The following is a 26,085-nucleotide window of genomic DNA, read 5'->3' as shown; positions in this document are numbered from 1 at the left end:
GCTCAGAACGAGCCCAGACCGAGCCCCGCCGCGTCTCGCCGTCTCAGGCTGAGTTCAGGCTGAGTTCAGGCTGAGAAATCCGCGGAGCTGCAGCTGAGAAAAGATTGAGTGTGTGTGTGTGTGAGGAAGTCCGTCACGTTACGTCACTATACCCAATACGTCACTGTACTTACTACACTATAAGAAGAAAACAATGGAAAAAGACAAATCTCCAACGAGGCGTTCTGGGGCAGCATAGACAGGTATTTTCTGTGTTAGAGTTTTACTCGCTACAGGGTGTACTTTGTGGGTTTGTGACTCTGCAGACCGTTTACATGCATAAAAAGCTACATAACACACAAGGGGACGGGTAATAACCGGAAAAGCATGACATGGGACCTTTAAGGAGAGGCACAGCCGTAGGTAGAATGTTATCTAAAAGAACGACACACATGATTAGCCTTTTAGAGGCAGATTGACCATTCTTGTAAATTAGATATTTCAGGAACTGGAGGGAATTTCTTCTTACTTGGCACAAACGTCCATTTGGACTCAAGGAGAAAAGGGTTGGAAGAAGATCACAGGTCAAGTTCACTGTGGCCTCACATTTGTCCCATTCTTGTGTAAGTGATATCTCAGGAACGTCTTGAGGGAATTTCTTCAAATTTGGCAGATATTAGCATTGTGCCAAACATGGTATGGAGGGAACCGAGTGCAACCTTTAAGGCAACACCAACAATTAGTTGCATAAAATGATCGAAGTGCATCGGAGAGTAGCGGAATCTAAAGAACATCCCTGACTATATCTTGACTTACAAAATGTTACAAAATGTTTAAGTTCAATGCGTTTAATTGGCGTGCACTGTGGGTTTCTTGATGAAGGTTGCATTGTGCTTTTCTTGAGCCAGATTCACCACTGTAAAACCTTATTTTGTTCACTATTACCCAGAACAACACCCTCTTAATTGGTCATCACTTTACTTTATCTGTGTCAGCACAAAATTAGCACACTAAGTTTTCCATTCCCCCGAGGTTCTTCCTCATAAATAATGTGTCATTAATTCATCCAAACTATTTAAAGCAGCACAAATGAGTTCAGTGCAGTGCACATGCAGTGATGCCGCTCAATGTTAGTACAGATGGATGTTGTAGAGTGGCGGGAGGATGTTGTGTGTGTGTGGTCCGAAACAATATGTCCAGCATGGAGGAGGGGCAGGAAAAACCGGTGATGTCAGTGGGGAAGAAATGGAGGGAGGACCGCCTTGCTTTTTCCTTTTCCTCCTCCTCCCCCCTCCTCTTATCATTGTGTCAGAGAGAGAGAGGATCAGTAGGTGAGTGGACGAAGGATTAGCAACTGTGACAGTGGATATGGGGAAAGAGAAAAAGGGAAATAGATCGGGAAAGAAAGAAAAGTGAACCGAATGCCCAGAATAGTGAGTGGCTAAAAGCAAAAGGAAAGTTTACCAACTAGGAGTCCACTTGGAGTAAGGACTGGGAGGTTGTTTCTGGAACTGGGTGGACCCCTCGCTAGAAACACTTGACTACGACCACCACCACGGCACCATGTACAGTGGATATGGAGGTATGAAGCGGTGCAGCTCAGTCAGACCAGCTTAACTCTAATCATTAACTCTCTGTTTGTCCGTCGCTGGTTAACAGGTTTGTCACTTATTACGGAGTTGATGGATGGAGAATTCACATCAAATACCCTAACAACAAAAACTTCTGTCACTTATTTTGAACCTAATATGTTTGTCAAAGTCATGTGATTCAATGGAGGTCCCTTCCTGAACATCACTCTCAGCCTCAAATGTATTTTTCTAGAACTTTTCTTGACTTGATTGAATTGGTCAGTGAGAGTTAATTCTACAAATAAACAAATACTTTTGGTCACTCCTCCTTAAATCACTATGCCAGTGTGAATATGCCACAACACATAAGGGTTTAGTCAGGCTGGGTTTCCATATCTATATCCATTTTTGATAAGTTTGTGGAATAGTCTGTACATATGTATTAAACTGAGGCTATGATTATATTTTTTGATGAGTCTTATAACTTCTGACATGACATACAGTTCTTAATTGTTGTTCCTGTTGTCCAAACTGACTGTGAAGGGATCAAGAGGTTTGGTGTTGGTGCAATAAACAATTAATATCCATATACAATAAAGTTCAGCTGGAGCTAATATGAGGCTCTAGTCTGTTTTTTTCGAATATTACATTCTTTGTAAAACAATCATTGAGAAATCCACATTAGATCTGTCTTATACAGACTGCCGACGCTAAATGTTTGTTCTGAAAATGTATCCATACTTGCATTACAATAACCTAACAGCCAGTATCGACAAAGGAAACAATTACATTGATGTAACTTGTAATTTTCATTTTTTTTGTTGCTTTTAATTGTAAAGTTCACTTTAGTCACACACAAAAGAAGACAACAATGTTTTATAAGTTTCTATACAGCTTTTGTTACATAATGCCTCCCTTGTCTCATCAATGACACATTTTAATGCTAAAAATAAAATGTACGACACATTTTGTGACCCCTCCCCGTTCTCCCCATGAGTTATCCCGTTTTATGTTCAATTATTAACACTGTGACTGTATGAATGACAATGGTCAAGACAGAAGGCAAAGGCCATGGTTAATGCCATGTAAAACAAAGTTCTCCAAATGAGATTCATGCTGTAGAAATTAGTATTATGATGAAGTAACCATGACAGCAAGTACAAATGGAGGAAGGAGGAAGTGTTGAGTTTATTGACAAAATCAGCTAAACTCAGCAGGATTCTTTATAAAGAATGGAGAAAGAGGAAATTAGTAATAAAGGCGGTCTCTGTCATAGCCTGGCTCTTAAGGTCTGGGCTGTAAATGTATCACTAAGTTGGTGTGTGATGTCCTTCCTACTTTCTTAGTAACCAGCAGCTGATTTGAAACTAGTTATTTACTGAATCAGCTTAAATGGTTTGCCAGGAAACATCTGTATGTCAATGTAAACAGGAAGTCAGCGCAGCATTACACACTAAACATAGATTCTAGAATAAAGTTGAAGTGGTCAGTGACACAATAAACTTAACTGCCAAACTTTTGCTTTATTTATATCGGCATCAGATTTTATGTGATCTAATTATGCTACTTAAAGACCGTTTTAAGCTACGTCTAAATGTTTATGAAATATGGATTTGTAATTGTAACGTTTTATTTCGTAAAATGTATTTGCAGTTAGTACAATCCAGAGATCAGGATCTGGGGGAAATATGGTTATTGTTGTCAATTATTACATAATCACATGGTTGCCATTATTTTAGCTGACCATTTAAGCGATCGTTTTGCTTGATAGTTGGATTCCACAATGAGAGGACTTTAAGGCAAACAATGTAGTTGGATTAAGTGTGGATCCATCCGGCTTTTCTTGATTTAAATGTTGGGATTATAAAACTTTTGCAACTTGCATTACTAATATTCATGACAAAAGACAATGCTCTCATCATCTGTTGTTTGTTTTGTTTACTCTGTGCTCAAATGAATATAAACTACAGTATTAGTTTCCTGGCAGGTGGAACATGTATGCATAAATCAAAAACAATAGAAAAGAGCATTGACAAATTGATAATTCATATTGCAGAGCATGTCAAATCATCAGCATGTTCCATTTTAAGGAACTGCCAAAATGAAAAATATTTTCCGTGGTTCTTCCTTATCATCGTTATGTAAGAATACACACTTTGGGAAAATACTCACTTATAGTTGTATATTTGGCATTTCAAATTATAACATTGAATATAAGTAGAATATGTTATAACGCAGCAAGACATGTTGGCAGCTACAGTGTGAATATTTTATATCCACATCAGCTTTTTGCATTGGTTGTTTCCTTTTCTTGAGTATGGATTTTGTAGCTTTACTTCTCTGCATAGTGTCATACCCTATAGAGTGGTTTCAAAACATTGGAATAAATAGCCCTACTCCCTCCATTTCAGTTTAACAGGAGCAAATAGAGCTTGTGTTTACAGTGAGGAGTCACCATGGACGAGGGAAGGGGGGGTGCTGAGGGGGCTGCAGTACCCCCATCTGTTGGCTGAGAGTTGTAACTGCAACGCCAAAAAGTTCACGAAACAAATAGTGCAGGCAAGATCAGGGATGGGAGTTTTGTGAAAGCAGGGTTTAACAACTGGTGAAAGGCAGAGGAAACATTTAGGGAGCATGAGAAATCCCATCAACACACAGGCCGTCAACAAACTGGCAGCATTAAAACGAACACCGATGAATGCGTTGCTCTCAGAAGCTGTTGCTAAAGACCAAATGACTGCATTTAATATGACGTTATTATACAGGGCCGCCCCTCCCTACACGCAGATCACGCAGACTGCGGGGGGCCTCACCTCGCGGATGGGGCCTCATTTTGCGGAGGGAGCCTCATCTGAAGCGCAAATGCGGCGCACTTACAGTGTAGGCTCCACTAGCCTCCCCCCGCTAATGCACCCGCACCCCCAACTCTGACTGACTTCCCGCGTCCCTGGGAGTCACATTCAATTTCACTATCCTTTTCCTACCACGACTGTTAGAGTTGTTGGGTTTAAGTCAGCTACCTTATATAACCATGTTAGTGGCATTTGGTTGTGTAGTTAGTTAGCGTTGTTGGATTTTGCCACAAAAACTGGTACCACTGGAGAACCAACACTGGAGCAACAACAGTTTATCGCAACAGTAGAAAGTCGTAGCATAATTAGTAGCATCAAGATGAAGTGGCAAAAAGTTGCTAGACCGCATTGGCGTTGCTGAGAAAAGCAGTGATGTAACCTGTTACGGCATGACATAGCTCCTCTTGGGCACTGGTTGGTGGAAAAACTGTGAATCAAATAAGCTCCAGCACGGAACTAGAACATAACTCATTTCGGCAGAAAATAGGTTTTATAAGGAATGGGACCAGATATGTGATATACAGAACATTATTGTACTGAAATATGTTGTTATCTATCTGCATGTTGATGGTGACTCTTACAGCAGGATTCCTGAGGCTTTGTTTACACTGGGGTTCATCAATAAATTGTTTATGTAACTTTTATTCACTTCTTATTGTTTAGAATTTAGATAGAAGATAAATACAGTAGGCAGGACGGCTGTAGCGCGTTATGTAGGAACTAGACTTGGGAACCGGGAGGTCGCTGGTTCAAGTCCCAGACCGGACCAGGTATGGAGAGTAAACTGGTCTTTTGACAGGTGCCAGTTCACACCAGTAAGACACCAGACCCCCAAACTGCTAAATACTGCGCGAGTGGTGTTTTCTACATGTGTCTGACGATTAAAGAGGATTTCATTAAAAAACCTCTATTTAAATGTCCAAGTTTAAAGATGCAAGGTGTTAATAACTTGGTACATAGGTCTCGTGAAGTAACATCTTTCTAACTCCCCACTCCCACTTGAAACAGATTATCACCGTTTGTGCAGCCGGAACTTGAACAAGCTTCAAGCCATTTTTTAACATATGCAGTAGCATTTTGCAACAGTTGTAAACACACTTTATTCTGTAGAATCAACATGCTTCCCCTATAGAACACAGACATGAGATTGATAACAAATCTTCTGAACTCACTCTTGGAAAGAAAAATAACTAAGTTCATTCCCCAAAATGCTAAACTATCCCATAAGGGTTTGGGAATATTAATCACTTATCAATTCTCTGTATATACACTTATTAAAATTGTTGTCAAAGTTTCGTTATGATTCAGCTTCATCATTTTATTTTCAGATACTAGTATCCTTTTCCTGGAAGTGAGCGATGTAGAGGGAATATTCCTGTGACTCAGTGTATCCATTAACCGCCCCAGTCTGTTCCTGACCCTGCCCTCCCGCAGGATGCTACTCCCTGCTGGGTTTCCTTTTCCTAAAGACAGTAATATGAGGGAGGAAAGGGCCTGGAGTTATGAAACCAAATTGTATGTACATAATGTGGAAGGGGGGGGGGGGGGGGTGAACACGAGCTGTATGAAATAGTGGTGTATTAAAGGGAGGAAACTATAAATATTAAATGAAGCATTAATGATCCCAAGAGGAATGCTGACTCTTTGTTCACCTAGTGAACTTAAGTTGTCAGTGGCTACATCTCACGAGGATGTATAAAGAGAACTGGATACAGCGTTGGAGGCGGTCCGTTCATTCTCATGAAAGTTCCCCAATGACGCATGAAGCCAAAATGGCCTTATTCTCAATAACAAAAATCCTGGGATTTTCCAGGGATATTCTAGCGATCTTCCGTATCCACTGGGCCCATAGAGCATGTGAATTTGCGTTTTCCTTAAGCAGCCATTACAGACGTTCTCAGCTTAGTCTAATAGCCGCGTTCACACCAAGTACTTTGCCGTATTTAGTGCCGGCACTCAGAGCCCCGGCACTTATGACCCCAGGGCATTTAGTACAGATCGCGTTCACACCGGAGTACTTTTCCCTGAGGGAAGATTACGTAAATGAGCCGCTGACGTCACTTCGTCTTCTTCTGCTTTGGGTTTACTGGCAGGCAGCAAACAACTTCACGGCGTATACTGCCACCCGAAGTCCCTGGCCGGAAGTCCCCGGAGTTGGGGACTGGCTTCAGTAGAAGCTGCTGGGACTTCCAGCAGCTTCTACTGAAGCCTTCCGAGTAAATCGCCAGAACGCCGACACCTCCTCATCTCCACCGCTCCCATGTTTTGTTTTGTGTTGCCATAAGTTAGTCTCTCTGCGTTTGTGCGCTGGGCGAATGCTAATGCTAATAATGCTAATGCGAGGATAATAAAATGGCGGCTCTACAAAACATTTCAGAGTTGTACGGGGCGTGGTTTGCAATTCGCCCAGCCAATCAGAACTGGGGCACTTTTTTCCCCCAGGAAAGTACGATTTCTCAGCAGGCACTAAAAATGGGGGTAAAAGTTCCCGAGATTAAGTGCTCTTTTTGGTGTGAACGCGACATAAGGGGTACTAACGGAACTAAACGCGAAAAGTACGGTGAAAAGTACTCCGGTGTGAACGCGGCTATTGAATGAAGAACCTTTTTAGGCTCTAATTATTTAAGTAAGGGCTAGAAAAGGCACTGGCAGGTCACTGTTGCTTTTCTGAAAAGTTCAAATGTTTAGAGAGCACAAAGCTCTCGGAGCTGCTGCACAAAAAATACGAAGCGCTCAGAAAAAGAAGCTAGTGCAGTGCTGTTTCTGGAGGCGGCAGCAGGCGCTCTTTTCTCATTGGAATCAATTGAAAAAAGACACTGAGGCTAAAGTGTAGTACCACCATTTGGTCACTACAACAATTTGCCTCAACTCCGGTGCACAAAATCCAAGAATGTAGTAAATCCTTTTGTTTCACAACTAACATGGATTTAATGGCATAGAAGTCTTTTGGAGTTTATGGGCAGTCCCCTAAATGTTGATGACTCAAATAATCCGTTGATAATCCCCCAAATGGACCTGAATCACTGTTTTTTTAAAACCTGAATCATTTTTCAATGTAACACAGAATGACAGCGTTGCATGCTCCTCCACTGCCACCAGACATAACTATGAATGTGATGTTTTTATTGTCAGAGACAATGAAGAATTAAATTAAAACCTTAAAGGGGACCTATTATGCAAAATGCACTTTTTGATGACTTTTATACATAAATATGTGTCCCCGGTGTGTCAGGGAACTCACGCAGCGTCAGAAAATAAAACCCTCTCTCTTTTCCTCCGTACCCAAATCTCTAAAAATGGGGGTTCAACGGAGCTGATCCAGATTAGTGTTCGATATGACGAAATATCAGAAATGCAGAACCACGGCACTATCAGAAAGCTGCTATCAGAAGCAATGCCCAACTGTTTTGGACGTAATATGGTCTTTGTATACATTAGCAAGCATGCTAACACTCAGAGCTAACGCAGTACTGGAGAGTGCATGTGTAAAACAGCAGTTTTACTCACCTTGTGGTAAACCCGCAAGAGAAAAAGCATTTGAGCTCCATACTGTTTCAGAAATAATCCTTGATGTGGTTTGGAACATGATGGCATTTAGTCACGGCAGCATTTAGCTGAATGCAAGTGTAATTCTGATCAGGCATTAGCTCCACCTCCTCTTCCACCCCGAATCAGCACTTTAGTAAAAGGGCTAAAACAGAGGGATGTGAGGGATGTCTAAAATGCATGATCTGTTTGGTATTTTGAGCAAAAGACATCATATACATGTTTTCTATATATCTGAGACCCATAATATATGCCTAAAAATAGCATGATGTAGGGTGATATATTTTGGTTAAAATTAGCCAGAATTATATTAAAAAGCATGGAAAGCAAAGTATTATTATCACTGCTAGACTATACACACCATAATTGACTAAAATAATATACGAAACAGCACATTTTTTGTTGTTTGCTCGATGAATGATGTGAATAACTTGATACTTCAAAGCTAATTCTCATACATCCAATATAATTTATCCTGTCTGAGCAATTAGAGCAACTGTGCCCAGAATTGCTGAGTATGGGTTCTAAGAATAAATATGAGTTAAATAGTTACACAGTGATGTTCAGCACTTTTATTACTGCAGTTGTTAGATATATTGAACTGCAGCATTATTTATGAGCCGAGGTCATTATTGATGGTATATTGTGATGAATGAATTATGAGATACGTGATCTTTTTACTGCCTCTGCCCAAATAATCAGCCTAAAGTGTACATCTCATAGACCTGTGATAGATTTAGCAGTTAAACTTTAAACAGACTGTTTAATCATTATAGCTGGTAGACCCTTCACCCATAATCCACCACACTGCGTTACCAACAACATTAACCGATGCTGGTGTTGTTTTTCATTTTAAACCGGACAGGCTTCCATTGCCATGGAACTCTGAGTACTTTGTGATTGAAAACATGTTGTTGGAGCATAAATGTTAAAGCTGACCAATTTAATCGAACAGCTGGTATCTTCTCAGATACGATCGCTAATGACAGAGAAACATATTGTACTCGAATTAGTGTGTGATGACAGATATGCAAACAAATTGCGGTACATATCTTTTTTAAAAGCTGCATTTGTTTATCTGTTGTTTTAAATACCACTCTATATTATTTCACTTTTTTATTTGTAGGTATTATTCATAAGATAAGTTATATTTTCAGTTAAGTTAACCCTCAGAAATGTGATTATAAATATAATCTTTGAAGTGTATATCATGCCACATCAGTTGTGTTTTTACTGATAATATTTGAGCAATCTAGCAACAAATCCAGTCATGTAGGTGTCTTTAAAAAAACTCTTTGGATATGGATACATGTAGACATACAATCATAAGAAAACTCCAAGACAGTTTCTGTACGGTAGTATTTCTATATCCCCATTCTTAAAGCACTGATCAAAACTACAATATATATTTGCTCTGCTACTGTACATTGCATTCTAAAATGCAAACTATACTATGAACTAGTAGTTCATAGTATAGTTGAATAGTTGAAACTATGAATGTGTTTTGTCATTCTCAAAAGCAAGCATTATCTGGAAATGTACCTATTTTTTGGAAAGGCTTTTAAGACACTGTTACATTTACTACAAATACCAGCACACATTAACTCCAACAGATCTCTATTGATTCAATCATCAAAACTGAAATGTAAATCAACCAAATAAGCAAACGTGTCTTTACTAATCATGTTCTCACCAAAGAGGATATTCCATAAATATAATCAATACATACCATGCTTTTCCTAACCCATTATTTTCATTCATCAACATTCTGTTAAACTCTGAAAGATTAAGTCTATAATATTGACCTCAATGCAGTTAATAAAGTGTGCTGATCCAGCTACCTCTATAATGTAGACTTATATGACAGATCAGGGGCAGGTTTCATCATGGAGTTGTTCCACACAGATGGAAAAACACCATTCTGTTTGCATGTTTGACATGGACTAGAAGATTATAATAGTAATACCATATACTGTAGTCAGTAGGGATGTCCTAGTCCCATAGCTTTATTTCATTTATCTTTATCTACTTTATATGCACCTCCTAGTGTGATCTTTTTTATCAGCATATGATTTGGGCAACATGCTGCAGTACTCTTCCTATTTTTAAGTGTTTGTTTGTGTGTGTGTGTGTGTGTGTGTGTTTGGGCCAGGCTGTGGTTTTCCAGAACGCTCTGGGAGAGAGAGGCCAGAGAGCATCAAACAATAGGTGTGGTGTCCCACACTGTCACCACAGAGGCGTGTGGAAGGCAGAGTGTGTGGCACAGAGCCACAGTCCACAGTGTGTATGAGAACATCAATAACAGAGGAGATGGTGTGACTGGAATCTGTTGTTATCATTGGGCAGGAGTGGACCACTGTTTGCATCAGGTAGGGAACACAGAATACAGCAGAGTGGGACACACAGAGACAATTCTGACGGAATATTAAACTAGATTGGATGCTGACAGAAAGTTAATGAAAGTCTAATAACAAGGCCGGAGATAGCAGACAGGACAGGACAGGGGGGGGGGGGGAGAATGTGCCGACTACCACTGCCCTGTCTGAACTGGAACTCTGACATGGAGCCCTGCCAAGGTTGGTGCTTTACATTAGGGTTTATGTACTAAATGATAGTACAAATACACACCTCAACTTTGGAGTAATTGTTCATGGGTTAGGATCAGGGTTAGAAATAAATAAAGTAAACATGAAAAGGAGCCTTATTTGCCATTGTTTTACTGTAACGTTGAGTTTGTGTGTTTTCTATGTGTGTGTTTGTGTTTGTACATGTTTTTGTGTTTATTTTGTCCTAGATGACCAAATATAATTTTGCCGCCTATGCTGGACAATTTAGTTAATTGTTTACTATGCTATTCCAAAAAGGGGTAATAGAAGGGGGAAGGGGGATTGTCTATTACAAATACAGCATTATGACAATCAACTTATTTCCGATTTATATTCGATTATGACTGTATTAGCTAATTGGAAGGTTATTGTTTGGTTTTCAATGGCTTACCTAACTAAAGTGACCTTCCAAACGTAACCAACCCAAGCTTTCAGAATGCTCTGTGTGGATACTTGGTTCCGTGTGTTCTCCAGCACGTGTTGAAGAGCAACCGGTACTGTAATGTACTAAAACGTTTCCTTCATTTACAGTAAAACAATGGTACAGCACAAAGGTGGGCTGCAGTAGAAGAACAAAGCCACAGTGGTGGTACTTTGTTGAAACCTTTATATTGTCCGTACAGGTCATGGTGTATTTTACTTGTTTGGTTGGAGGCAATTAAGAAAGGTATAGAGCAGCGGTTTTCAAAGTGTGAGGCGTGCCTCCTCGGGGGGCGCCAGAGAGCTTCAGGGGAGGCGCAGCGTGAGAAAAAAAATTACAAGAAACAGTGAAATCTAGCTAGTTAACTTCAGCTAACTTTATGCGAGCGGCAACATGGATCGATTTTTAGTGAAGTTACCTAAAGTGAGAGAGGAGACAGCGTCTGGCAGAAAACGGATGACCACGTTTATTTGAAGCGAGGATTTTCATGGACCGGTCCTGGCAGGGGCGGACTGGCCATCTGTGTGTTCTGGAGAATCACAGAACGGCCGGTCGTCAGCGGGCCGTTGACGGCCGGCACCGCCCTTTATTTTAATTTGAATAATACTTACTTTGATCAAAAGCAAGTACCAGTCAAGGCTGCAGCCAGAGGATGATCTGCGTTTATTCCTGTCTACATTGCATCCCCGCATCATCCGCCTGTGCGCATCAAAGACGCAGACTCATTGTTCCCACTAAAGTAGGGGTGAGTGTAATAAGGAGGCAAAGTTGACGTTCAGTGTGTTGCCGGGAGCATATAAGGATGTATCCACCATGTTGAAAATGTAAAAAATGTAACAAAAAAAGTTTAAAACATAAAGATAAAAAGGTTTAAAAAAGTTCTTGTTTAATGTTTTAAGGGGTGACGCCACTCAGCCAATCAAATGGGTGCAGTCAGTGAGTCAGCACGATAGATTCAAACACACACACAGATACGAGACAAGAAGAGAGAAACAGTCGGAGTCATTTCAAATGGCGTGCTCAAAAAAGAGAAAGTTAGACAGCGAAAACAGAGCATTACATGTTCTCTTACTGGACCTCTTTGAAATGCAATTGAATACCCCTGCATTATAACAACAACAACAATAATAATAATAATAATAATAATAATAATAATAATAATAATAATAATAATAATAATAATAATAATAATAGCAATAATAATTGGGAGGGGGGAGGCTGACCTTCCCACACTTTGAAAACCACTGGTATAGAGTGATCTGGGAATGAGTCCTAAAACTTGGAAATTACATTTCTGTGTTTCAATGCCTAAAATAAGATCTGAGGTTAACACAGCTGAAGCTGAACCACTTGACAATGTCTTAAGCTTCTATGTTTAAAAATTCAACATCTTAAAGTGGTGTTAATATGTGGAGATTATCCTGCTGAACAAAATGTGTCTTATTTTATGCAATATTTCAAAATCCAATTGAAAAATCCCAAAGCTTTTTGTCAAGGGAATCCTCGCGATGCTTACTTTCTGATCAGCCTAGAATTATAAATCATCACTCTTTTAGATCAGGTGTACCACAAACCAATGAGCCAAGCCTTACATCAAGAGTTAGATAGTTACACTGGGACAATGTTGTCTGACATTCAATTCTTCATCCTATTGCTTAATTGATAATGGTTTATGGATATGAAATATTACAGGAAAGAGAGCAGGAGTCTGAATTGAGCACTATTCGTATGATTTCTATAGTTTTGACTGAGTTTATGATGACACATGAATGGGGAGCCCAAATGAAGGCTTTGTGCAGATTTCATTCATCTGTACAGTTTTAAATTCTCGCGAAGCGATAACCATGCAAAACCCACACATAACAGGGGAAATGACGGGCAAAAGCACTGAAAAAGTGGCCTAAATCATGACAGTACGTAGCCCACACGAACCTAGTGACATGGGCGCGCACATTATTGATATTGGTCCGATTATTTATTATTATAATGATTTCTATTTGCCCTCTTTGAACGCGAATTTGACCCCCGCAACATATGTGAAAACTCACCAAATTTTGCACGCGAGTCAGGACTGGTGAAAATGTCGATGTGTAATGGGTTCCGGAACTTTACGTCTCAAATTGCGTAGGCCACGCCCACTTCCGTTTTTAACGTAAACTCCCCACACTTTAACTTTCACGTAAACGAACGAAACTCGCTACGCATATCTAGGGTGCGGAGACAAACCAAAAAGCCTCTTGGAGGGGTATAAAAAAAACGTACAGGAAGTCGGCCATTTCGAATTTGGCGTTGGAAACACACGATTTATCGCGTTTTTAGTCCTCCGTAGTTTAAAGAGCAACTCGCAGGTTAGAGACCCCAGTCAATAAATGTGTAGGAAAATTATGTATACACTAGATTTTCAAAAAAATTATACATAAATATACACTACAGTGACATCTGGCATTGTTTTTGTAAGACATTTTTACTTCTGCATAAAAAAAAACACCCGCGTGTGACGTCACATGAGGGAGAGCGGCCGGTCTAACGTATTAATAAACATGGTTCACAATGCTTTGACACAGAAGAGGTTGAAAATGTATATTGGTATGCATACGATGGACCACAACCTTATAATTATGAGCCTGCTAGGCGGCCAAGAGACCAGGAGCAGCCAAGGATTAGAAGAAATAACGGCCATCGGAGAGAAATGGAGCTGTGGTGTGAGGAGAACCAGTGGAGAACTGGGCAGCTGTCTTGGTGAGTGACCGGCGTTAGCTACAGTTAATGTTAGCTAACGTCAGTCACATCACAACTTTGTAAAGTTAGCTATCATATATCGGGCTATAACTAAAGTAGTATTAATAATATAGTAACGTTACTGGCAGGACTGTTGATACTGATCCATAACAGAAACTAATGCGCAAGTATCAGCCGTATCTCGCGTTACCTAATGCAACTCCACACTACGTCTTACGGTGCTGTGTACCGGAGGGGAGAGAGAGAGGAGCGAAGGGGGGGAGAGAGAGAGGAACGAATGGGGGAGAGAGAGAGAGCAGCGAAGGGGGGGAGAGAGATGTAATACGGTTTCCTGATAAACGTTTTGTTTCATAGGCATCAGCTGTGGAGAGTATGTGCTGCAGGGAGGTGGATACACAACGCACCCAGGAACGAAAGCTAGCTCCGGTCCTTTTCCTGTTAGGGAAACTGTGGACTCGATGTCCTGACAGGCTGGAGTTTGTGCAACCTGCACAAACTCAAGCTCACCATGATTAAAAATTGTGAAATGCAATGTAAAACTAGAAAATGCAATGTAAAACTAGAAAATGCATTTTCTGCGAATGCTGTAAACTGTGAACATTTGTTGCTGAATTTAGCTGAAAATGCAGAAAAAGCTGAATATGTTATTAGTTGAATGGTCTCTGTAGCTGCTTTTAGCTACAAAAACCAAGTAAGTGTGCTGCTGAACTTAGCGGAGAAATGCAGAAAAGTGAAACGATTTGAATCAAAATTGTTACAGCTCAAATGCATTGCAATGACTTTGTTGGAAACTTGAAATGTTAAACTGGAAGAGTAGGAAAAATAGTGAAGAAGCTTAATATTTAAAATAAAAGGTTTAAAAAAGGTATAAACAACAACATGTATAGCCTCAATGTCCTGAAATAGCTGAATAATGTAATAGTTGAATGGTTTCTGCAGCTGAAAGTAGGCTGAAGGAGTTAGATATTAAATGTAAGTAGTAGTGAATGAATGTGTATTAAGAAGAGAAAAGAAAGTAAAAACGCTTTGAAAAGCAGCAGAATATTTTAACTGCAAACTTTTGAACTAAAACCATAAATCACCAATAATGTATAAAATATGTGGAGTGTGTGTCTGTCTGTCTGTCTGTCTGTGTTTGTGTGTCCCTGTCTCACTGTGTGTGTGTGTGTGTGTGTGTGTGTGTGTGAACATATGTAGTATAGACATCCATTGTTTGTGTGTGCGTGTACCAGTCTGTCTGTGGGCGTGTCTGCTCTGATTAGATGATGTCACTCAGCTGTTCAGGGCCACAATGGAGTTATGACATCATCACACAGGTGTTTGTGTTTGAGCTAACGACGTTATCATAACACCTGCGCTTGAGCCCAGAGATCAAAGGTTTCCATGGTGATGTGCAGTAATGAGTGAGAGGAGAGCTTTTCCATTGATCTGAATGAGAGATAAACCTCTTACATGTGAACGTTTTGTTGAAAAACCGTAACAGATATCGGTAAAACTTCAATGCGTGGAGCGTCTCAGGACCCTGGGGAGTGTCTGTGTGCTTTTTTTGTACTTTTGGGTCAATAATGTGGCATTTTTGGCAGATTAACTAAAGGTGTGCAGCTGGTGCTGTGATGAAAGATGACGCTGCATTTACAATTGGCCTTAATGGAGACATACGTTTTTGTCACTTCATGCCCTCAAGAGGCATTTTGTTTAATGTTTTTTTTTCAACGTAAGAGAGGTTTTCCTAAAATTCAAGTATAAAATGATGTCCCAGGAGTGTAGGGTTTGGGAATTATGGCAGTTTTAAAAATAAAATGTCAGGCGAATTTCAAGCTCTCCTCCACTCTAGCGGTGACATCACGCACTCTAAAGGCCCTGACACACCAAGCAGTCACCAGAGAACTTGCCGACACCGACTGTTGCGTCGCCGTGTTCTCCTGCGTCTTGGCCTTGTGTCGCACTGGAACACACCGCAAAGACTTCAGCCGAGCACGTACGAACTGCGCATGCGTGAGTGGCAATAACTCTCCTTACCAGCAGGCGGCGGTAGTGTGTATTCGTCATTCAAAAGAGGCAACAACCGGAAGACAGAGAAGAAGAACAGACTGCGTGATCTAAACAAACAACAAATAGCGTGTCCATTTTCACTCTCGTCCATCGAAACATGTTTCGTGCGGTACTGGAGCTATCAGCCATTGGAGTGTTGCTTGTGGAAGACATTCTCAAGCAACCGTTTCGCTTCTCATGCACTGATTCGCTAGCTGAACAGCCAATCAGAGTGATTTCTTTGTCCGACTGACTGTGGCCGACGCATGGCTGATTCAACATGTCGTGCGTCGGCCATGAAAGGCCAAATAAGGCGTGTCACGGCCGATGGTGCGGGACACACCAAATTGAGTTTGGGCGACAGGGCACGCTTCGTCGTCCGACTAACGAAAATGGCCGATTTGGCCTGGTGTGTCAGGGCCTTAAGCCTTAACGAGCTGCCCAATACACACTCATGTTAAAATCTGAAGAAAGCCTCTTTACCAAGCTCCAAACTAAGTTAAATATCTCAAAAAGTGTTAACAAGTTTTATAGCTGAAGGTCTTGTGATCATTTTAAAGTTGGAATGAAGTCTCTAGCTGAAAGTATGTGGAAGGAGAAGCATTTGGCGCAAGGTGTAGGTAAAAGAGGATTTGAAGGTTCCTCCCATTGACTTCCATGTTAAAAAAAGAGTGTAAAAAGCTGCATATTTCAAAAAGTATGAAATATTTAGAAAAAGTTGAAAGTTTCCCATCGATTGCTGAAAAGGCTGAATAGTTTGATATTTGAATGGTTTCTGTAGCTGTAAGTTATTTGACGGCAAAGTATTGGTTGAAATAAGAATAAAGATTCTAAGAACTATAGTGGAATGCTGTAAACAGTCACCCTGTTTAATTAATTATTAGATGAAGTAGAAGAAGCCACCTTTTTAATCCCACTAGGGGAAATTCAGTATTTCTCTGTTATTTAGTGGGAATGCTGATACAGCATTCCAACTATATGTTATTCTACGGACAAAATTATTATTATTCCGCCGGAATTTTGCACCTCTTCTCCTCCTGCATTCAACATCGCAGAAACTCTGTTCAAACATCAAAACGTTCAGCTCGGTCGGGAATCGATGGCTATTACTTTTATCATTCATAACTTTCATAATTCCAGAGATACATCCCATAATTCATCACATTTTTAACCATTGAAGTCAATGGAGAAAATCTTCGGACTTGAACAATCTTCATGCGACTTCAACTGCTAACTGTTCATTCATACTTTCACTCAGAAACCTCATTCCAACTTTAAAATGTTAGACATCTTTCTGACATTATTCATGTAACACAACTTTTAAATCTGATTCTTACTTTTAGAGATATTAAACATTGTTCAGACCTTGGTAAAGAGGCTTTCTTCAGATTTGAACATTAACTAGAGTGCGTGATGTCACAGCTAGAGGGAAGGAAATCTTGAAATTTGAGCAAAAATAATTAAACAAAATGCCTCTTGAGGGCATGAAGTGACAAAAACGTTCAACATGTCTCCATTAAAACCCATTGTAATTTCAGGCTGATATTTCCTCACAGCAGCAGCCGCACACCTTTAGTTAAACTGCCAAAAAGGCCACATTATTAACCCGAAAGTACACACAAATTACACTTCAGATACTCAACTTCCTTGACATGCTTCACGTTTTGAAATTTCACAGATATCTGTTATGGTTCTTCTACAAAACATTCACATGTAAGAGGTTTATCTCTTATTCAGAACAATGCAAACCTTTGATTAGCTCGTTAGCTCAACTATAAATACCTGTGTAATGGAACACGATGATGTCATCACTCCAATTGACAGCAGTCAGTTCTAACTGTTAATTTCTCTCTCGTCAGCTCTCGATCTCATCTTCTCTCGCTCTCTCTCTCTATGCGAGAGCTCTCTCTCTCTCTCTCTCTCTCTCTCTCTCTCTCTCTCTCTCTCTCTCTCTCTCTCTCTCTCTCTCTCTCTCTCTCTCTCTCTCACACACAATGAAATATTGAAATATTCAGCTTTTTAATGTTCCAAACGGCCCAAAACTTCACAGGTTTGGTAACGATGCAGCCATCAACGCATCTAAGCGTATTATGGGGTGTCATCAAATGCCGTTGCCATGGCGACAGACCACTCGCCATGAAGCACGATGTCGCTGTAAGTCCAATGGAAACGGTCCGATCATCCCCCAAACTTCGCTTGTATATCACCGGTCCAGCCCTCAACAGCTCTACGTCAATTATGGGGTTTCTTCAAATGCCGTTGCCATGGCAACACAATGCTCACCATGAAACAAGGTTTTCTCATAACTTCAGTGAAAATGTTCCAAACGGCCCAAAACTTCACAGGTTTGGTAACGATGCAGCCATCAACGCATCTAAGCGTATTATGGGGTGTCATCAAATGCCGTTGCCATGGCGACAGACAGGGGCGGACTGGCCATCGGGACGTTCGGGACGAATCCCGATGGGCCGGTACAGAAGCCGATGTGGGCCGGTCGGATAAGTCACTAGCACCCCCCCCCCCCACACATGCATAAACACATGCATTCTTTTAATTAAGAGGTGTCAGAACAAAGAGGCTGTCTGGAGCAGTTGGGGTTTTGTGCCTTGCTCAAGGACACCTTGGCAGTGTCCAGGAGGTGAACTGCCACCTCTCCAGCTACCAGTATAATGGTCCAATAGGGACTTGAACCGGCGACTCTAGGATGTTGTTTCTTTGTTGCCCACTTTATGGTGGCATTGGTAAAAGACTGACAACACATTTTTTTTTTATCGTTTATTTGGCAGGGACAATGCACAGTAATGAACACTTAAAACATTAAAATGTGTCAAGCGTAACAGTGCCAGATTTAGCTTTGAGCTAATTTCCATTCGCAGTCCCTCACAGAAAACATTTAAGAAGTTTACATTTTACAAACGTAGCAAAAACAAAATACATGATATGCAAAAGGTCCAAAAGAGCAAGAGCAGCATACACAAGTATTTATGACATGGTAATACAATATAGCAGCAACGACATATAAAGTGCAAGAGAGGATACAAGAGCTACATAAAGTGCATTTAGCGGTGATTGCACGGATGTTTGTTTCTCAACCATTCTTTGAGTTGACCTTTGAAGCTATTGAGTGTGGGACAATCCCGTATCTCAGTTGGGAGGCTATTCCACAATGAGCTGCCTGACTATAACCCATTGAACTAAGATAAAAGGTTTTGTGGAGACTTCTTAGTGAGCAGGAACAGTGCACCAAAACCAAATTCATTATCTAGACTTTCTGATAGAGATGGTGCACAACATGATGTTCAAACAGGAAGTTAAAGAGGAAGGTGCCTGGATGTGATGGACCCAGCATGACCCAACTTTTCCACTTGCTTTATTTGTCCTCTCTGCACCTCTGTCAGGCTCAGTTTCTCTCTCTGAAATGTGCTCTTCTCTTATCGCTCTCTCCTATGTTCTCACTCTGAGCACTTAAACTAGGTTAAGTCAACAAATGGTTGGACACAGACTCCCACAACACACACACACACACACACACACACACACACACACACACACACCACACACACACACACACACACACACACACACACACACACACACACACCCACATTCTTCCTCTGCTGTTACTCTTTTCAAGGGAATTCTTACTCCCAGTTAAGAGTAAAGTAAAAGCACATGTTAACCCTTTGTATTTGACTTAAAAGGATAATATAAAAGTTGAACAGCATCAGTTAAGTTAGTATTGTTTCCATCCCCTGTGATTTAGTTCCACTCCAGCAGAATTGACCTTTTCTCTTGAGCCAGATGACTGCGGCCCTCAGGACTATCTCCCTTTGTTAAATTTCCTGTCAGGAGAGGCAGTGGCTTCTGACTTCCTGTAGGATTGTGACATTTCCTGTTCTGTGGGAGGGGTGGGAGGGGGGGGTTCTGGAAGGCGTCTTGCGAAGGCCTTTCAGTTGTTTGAAGAAACAGGATGCAGGACACTGGACAGGCCACAGTAGGAAATCACTGCTTAAACTGACACATATTTACCGCTGACTTCAGCCACAATAACGGCTCCCTGCTTCAGGACACAGACTTCAGAGGTTGGGTTAAGACCACAGCAGCTTCATTGGATTAGTCTTTTTTATGTGACATTAATACTAGTGAAAAAACATTTGAATTTTGAATGCCAAACAATATAACGTCTCTCTGGGTTGTGAGTGACATCAGAAGCTCTTCATGCTTTTCAAAATAAAGACATTTGCTGCATCAGCTATACATTTTTTTAATTAGTATATTATAAATAGTGCTGGCAATTGAAAAGAAAAATATTTCAATCATGATTTATAAGATGCTTTAAAGGACTAGTATTTACTTGTATTTTGGGGAGATATAACAAATACACGTGTGCTGTTGTAATTAAGAAATGCATGACAACTGGTTAGAGAAATCCAACGTTTAAAATAAAAGTGGTGACAAACAACTACCCTGAGGTACTCCACAAGTGACTGTCTTCATCTTTGACAGACTTCCATTAAAAAAACAGTTTGACTTCGATTTGTCAGGTAACTTTCTAACCACCTCAGCGTATCAAAATTAAAACCATATTGTTCCAGCTTGTGTAACAACAAAGAATGGTCAATGACATCAAAAGCAGAACTAAAATCAAGTAGTACTGCACCCAACTTCCTATTATCTAGTTCGCCCTTCCAGTCATCTGTCATTTGTGTTAAAGCGGTGCATGCCGAATGGGCAGGTCTGTAAGCATGTTGATACACGGTATTAAGTTTGTTACCTTCAAAGTATTTTTGTATTTGATTGAACATTATTCTCTCCATTATCTTTGCTAACGCTGGTAACAAACGTATTGGGCGGCTATTTGTACCAGAAAATGGTCCAGCTGGATTTTTTGCAAGTGGAATAATTTTTGCTATTTTCCATGCCTGTGGGCAAATACATTTTTCAATACTCAAATGTATAATATGGCAGATAGGCTCTGCAACAAAATTAGCAACATATCTAAGAAATGTACCAACTAAATTATCCACTGCTGGTGGTTTATCATTACATTGACCTAGTAGACATTCAACATCTGTAATTGTCACTTTTTCTATTTTAAATGTACACTTCTTATTTTTCATAATTAAATAATGTATTAGAAATGTGGAGTTACTGTTTATAGTTTGATTCATATTTCTCCTCAAATGATTCACTTTATCAAGAAAATAATAATTCAGATAATTAGCCATTTGTACTGGTTTAGTCAAAAATGTCCCTTCCACCTCAAGATATGTTGAGGTGGATCTCGGCTTACGGCCCATCATGCCATTCACTAAACTCCACAGTTTGTTCTTGTCATCCTTTATATCTTTAATTTTATTTCCATAATACAATTGTTTTTTCTTTTTATTTACTGCTGTAACATAATTCCTTAACCTTCTATACATTTGCCCATCTGACTCATAACTTGATGAGAGCTACATGTTTTGCATCATCTCTTTGTTTCATTAGATCCCTTAATTCTTCATCTAACCAGGGTGCTCTAAAGTTCCTTACTGTCTGCTTTCTAAGTGGAGCATGTTTATCAATCGCCTGCATAAATAACAAATTAAAGACATCAAGAGCATCATCTGGATCGACTTTCTCAAAAACATGTTTTGAACATCCTGTATAAATGACTCTTCACAAAAATATTTCATTGATCTCCTCACAATAACTTTTGGTCCTGCTTTTGGCACCTTTGTCTTTCTCACGATAATTATTAAATTATGATCAGTACACCCTACTGGAATTGATATTGCCTGAGAACATACATGGCTAAAATTAGTAAATATATGATCAATACAAGTTGCACTTTTTGACCCATCTTTCTTTATGCATATCCTAGTAGGTTTAGTCACCATTTGTACCAAGTTACATGTATTAGTTATTGTCTGCAGCTTGTTTTTAAGGGCACAGTGCAACATATTCCAGTCAATATTTAAATCTCCGATAAAATAAATCTCTCTGTCAAGATCACAAACTTTATCTAACATTTCACATAATTTGTCTAAATAAATTAGGTTTACATTTGGAGGTCTGTAACAACATCCTACCAACAAAGGTTTCAAGTGAGGTAAATTAATTTGCAACCAAAGTACTTCAATATCAGCAGACATCAAATCATATCTCACTTTAGCTGGTATTTGCTTTTGAATGTATACTACCACCCCACCTCATATGCATTCCTGACCTTTCTAAATAAACTATATCCATCAATGTCTTGGGGGCAAGTATTTGTCTGTAGACACTGGGCAGGCATTACTGTAGTTAAAAGCATTGACGTTAGAAATAATCAACGGATAAAAGCAGTTTGAAGTATCCAGATACAATCTCCTCCTGTTGCTCTAGTAGTGGGTTAGCTGTTTCTTGTTGTGAAGTGGTGGAGCAGCCTTAGTATACAATATCTTGTCCCTCCAAAGAAAGGTTTTCGGGTAGGACCTTAGAATCTAGGTTTCATTTGACATGGTAGACCCAAGAGAGACATGGAATCTATCACCTTGCACTGTTTAATGCTAGAGTTCCTGGTTGAGGATTATACACTTTTTTACTTCAAATTATTGATATGATATGATGAAAAATGATCAGGGACTCCTGAAACTCATGTGACCTGATCGTGTTAGAGAGGTTAAGGTCTAATAGGGTTTCAAAGAGCTCTTCTCTGACAGGGGCTAGCCAGCGGGGCTACTGGCAGCAACAATACTCTCCTGGTCAAGTTTGTTTTCGTTTCAGTTTCCATTTGACTCAGTTTTCCCTAGTTGCTCTATGACTGTGTGCCTTGGATGACAGAATATTATTGCCGGTCAGGTTGTCATGCTGTGTGTCAGCAGTGTGTTGATGGCTCTTCTTCTCTGCTCTGTTCAGGGGGTCCGTCCCGAGCTCTCTCCACCATGTCGCTCTCTGTTCGCCCCGCCAGACGCCTCACCTCCAGATCCATCACTAGGAGCCAGAGCTTCACTGGAGTCAACACCAACGACAAGCCTTACAGGTACACACACTCAAACATGTTTCTCGGTTTAAAAATGTATCATTTAACTTTATAATGTATATATCGTGAAACGTTCTCGTTTACATAATGATTTACCAACATAGGGTTATTTCTATCGTAGGAGGTGTAGCTTTAAAATACTTCTTCAGTGTTTAATTAGTAAAAACTGGTCCCAGTGTTAAAAATGTCACTTTTTTATTAAGATCAATTGAGTGTAATAACAAAGGCATTAGTTGATCTAATGACAAAAGGTGATATACTATCATATTATATTAAATGTCTTAAAACAAAGCTGCTTATCAAAACAGAATAATTTGAAAAATATATCATTAAGACATGAACAATTTGCACTGGGGACAGAACGTCCTTTTACATGCTACTTCAGCTACTTCCAAGGTGCAGAAGAAGGGAAAAGGTCTGAAGAGCTCAGAACTCCAGCAACACATAGAACAACTTTAATATGTGTTGTGGCACAGGATCAGCGTTCTGATGGTGTCAGTGTGATGTGATGCTGAGAATGTCATATGTCTGATGTTGGTGTTTCTGATTTGCAGGAGCCTCTCAGTGTTCAGCACTCCAGGCGTCAGCAGGAAGCCCAGCAGAGCCAGCAGGATGTTCACCATGTCCACCAAGTCCAACCCTCCACCCAAAGTCCCCCAACCAGAGAGACTTGATCAGGTCTATGAGGCGCTGAAAAAAGGCCTTCAGTGAGTACACACACACACACACACACACACACAAACACTTGCTGCACATGATCCTGCTTATTGCTACTTTTTTTTTACATTTTAACCTCTTTTCTTCTCTTGCGCTGTTTTCTTTTTCTTTTTCTTAATGGCTTGAATCCAAAGTTTTATGATCTCCACAAAGTATTTGGGGTGTTTTCTGAAAAGAAACTGAAAGCTAAGGTCTGTTTTTGTCGACAGAGCTGATGTTAAGTTGACTTATATGATAACACATACTCCCTTGATAAGAGCTTCATTAGCAGCGGTTTGCTATCCAAGACGAGCAGGCTACTGAATGTGCAAATTGACCAATCAGAATCAATATTCATCTAAGTCATGTAATAACATGTGTTAATGTATCCTTATCTACGTTAAAACGTTTTTTTCAGCAATTTGGGTTCAATTCTACAAAACTCTTAAAAGCTTAAACCCTGATAGTGAATGTGTGCTTTTATGTTCTGACCTGAAACCAGCTTTACAAATATTTTTGTATGAGAATTCATTTGTGATGTGATGTGTATATGTTAAACCAGTGTTTCTCCCTCAGCTCTTACCTACAGGTCCATCAGATGGACTCGGACAGTCTCAGCCGACAGATGAAAGAATCAAAGAGGAACTCCAGACTGGTACGTTCTGTTGGCTCGCACTACCGGTGAAAAGGAAAACGCTCCTTTACCGGTTTAATTCTATGACCATTTTCTTATGTTTTATGTGGACAGAAGCACTTGAGTTTTGTGGCTTATTGCAGGCAGAGGTTTTGAAAAGGTCTCTTTTTAAAGTTGAGAAAAATATCAAAATTAACAAAACATTTACATCTTGAAGGTAACTCTGTAAAAATGAAATTGTTCTGAAATAGCAAAATATTACTTAACATAAAGAGTGTACATCATATTGTGCTGCGACTTAATAACAAATGTTTCTCTCTTTCAGGGTTTCCTGTATGAGCTGGACAAGGTGAGCTACTCTCTTAGTTATGACCATATCTAAGTGAGACGCTATTAATGCAGACTCAATACTTTCTCCGTGTTTCCCTTCTGCATTCATAATTCAGTGTAATTTAAATGTCCACAGTATTAATTCCATCAGTACAACAGATCCATCTCGCTTTCGCTTCTCTACGCAAATTATCTACAGTCACTTTTACGTCTCCGGGATCTTTTAGCACGCTGCACATTCATTATGTTGCACAATAAAAATCTTTCAAACTGCTCAAAGCCCCTTCCTTCCAGGCTTTAAATCAAATATGTGTGATTGCGTTGTGTGTGCTGTGGAAATGTTACTATGCATATGCCTTTTTTTTGTAGCGCTGACCTAAGCCTTTATTTAGACTTTTCATTGTGGAAAAAGTCCAGTCTTTGTTGACCAATTGGATATAAAAATGACTCTGTGCCTCCCTCTGACAGCAAGTGAAGGTGACAGAACGGTACATCAGACGACTGGAGTTCCACCTCAGCAAGGTAAGACCACCATGATCTCAGTTAATACCTCGCCACAGCAGTTAATGTTAAAGAAAAATAAACTTTCAAGAACATTTTGAAAAAGTTACACAACTGTATAGGGGACACTGTGTATGTGAATACTGTTGTGCTGCATCTAGATGTTCCTGTCCTCTGTTAGAAGGTGTAGTTGACTCATATTAAAGTATGGCAGTCCAAAGTCTGATCCATATAACTGCAAAACGTTGTTGTTTATCAGCGGTATATGAAATTAAAAAATGCTGGTACATACTGTATATCCACAACACACAAAACATGCCAGTCTGTAGTCGCTTCACTGCGGATTGATAGGAATGTTCCTGCCGTACCGACCAGGTGCCGTTTGGATGAGTCCATTAATGATACGATAATGGGGGTGATGTGGAATGTTCCAAAAAAACTATTGTTTTCTACAGTCTGGTTACATTTAGAAGGTGTTTCTGTCTTCACATTAATGCACCCTGACATTTGATTGTGTTGTGGGATGACTCTGTATCTGTTGTTGGGTTACTTTATCTGCAGAGGCAGGTTAAACAGTAAAAACATTATAGTACATAGCATCAGTCCTGGACTAAAGAGCTTTTGCTGAAGATACTGGTTCATATTTGTGGACACTGACTGACTAAATGGTCATATTTAGATATCAAGTGTTGGAGATGTCCTACCTTTCTGTTCTGAAACCAAACATAAATAACCAGTGCATGTGGCAGCTTAAGTAGAGTTCAGACTAGCAACAATTGTATTGGTCAGTTTTCAGTCAACATTAAGCATCCTGCAGAGGTCGAAATGAAATATATTGTGTTTTATATTGCAGTGTGCAATGAGTGCTGGGTGTAGTGGTTATAATACACATGTATGTTGGATAAATTATTGAATTAAAGTAGTAAGTTTAAAATACTAGTATTTACTTTCTTACGTATTTTTGGAGGGGATGCGACAAAAACATGTGTGGTGTTGTCATAAAGACATGCATGACACACTGGCAAGAGAAATTAGACGGTTTTAACTTTATTATAACATGATTTCTGTATTGTTGGCATGAAGTCTGACAATTTTCCGACACTTAAAATATCGACAAAAACATGGAAATGTGATTAATTTGCATTAAAGGTCTCCTATCATGCAAAATGCACT

The 26,085-nt window shown here is 39.9% G+C and overlaps 1 protein-coding gene across 1 annotated transcript in view; it reads left to right on the top strand.

Moving 5' to 3' along the window:
• The first annotated feature begins 1,310 nt into the window (after nucleotides 1–1,310).
• Nucleotides 1,311–26,085, top strand: part of ripor1 (RHO family interacting cell polarization regulator 1) — a 67,111-nt gene continuing 42,336 nt past the window's right edge. The window contains 6 exon segments of the mRNA XM_034141783.1: nucleotides 1,311–1,561; nucleotides 22,628–22,751; nucleotides 23,306–23,458; nucleotides 24,024–24,102; nucleotides 24,407–24,430; nucleotides 24,880–24,933. Coding sequence (XP_033997674.1) covers nucleotides 1,543–1,561; nucleotides 22,628–22,751; nucleotides 23,306–23,458; nucleotides 24,024–24,102; nucleotides 24,407–24,430; nucleotides 24,880–24,933 — 453 coding nt within the window. The 5' untranslated portion in view covers nucleotides 1,311–1,542.

Source organism: Trematomus bernacchii, unplaced genomic scaffold (assembly GCF_902827165.1).
Source record: "Trematomus bernacchii unplaced genomic scaffold, fTreBer1.1, whole genome shotgun sequence".
Lineage (NCBI taxonomy): Eukaryota > Metazoa > Chordata > Actinopteri > Perciformes > Nototheniidae > Trematomus > Trematomus bernacchii.
This window is presented reverse-complemented; position numbering and strand designations above follow the sequence as displayed.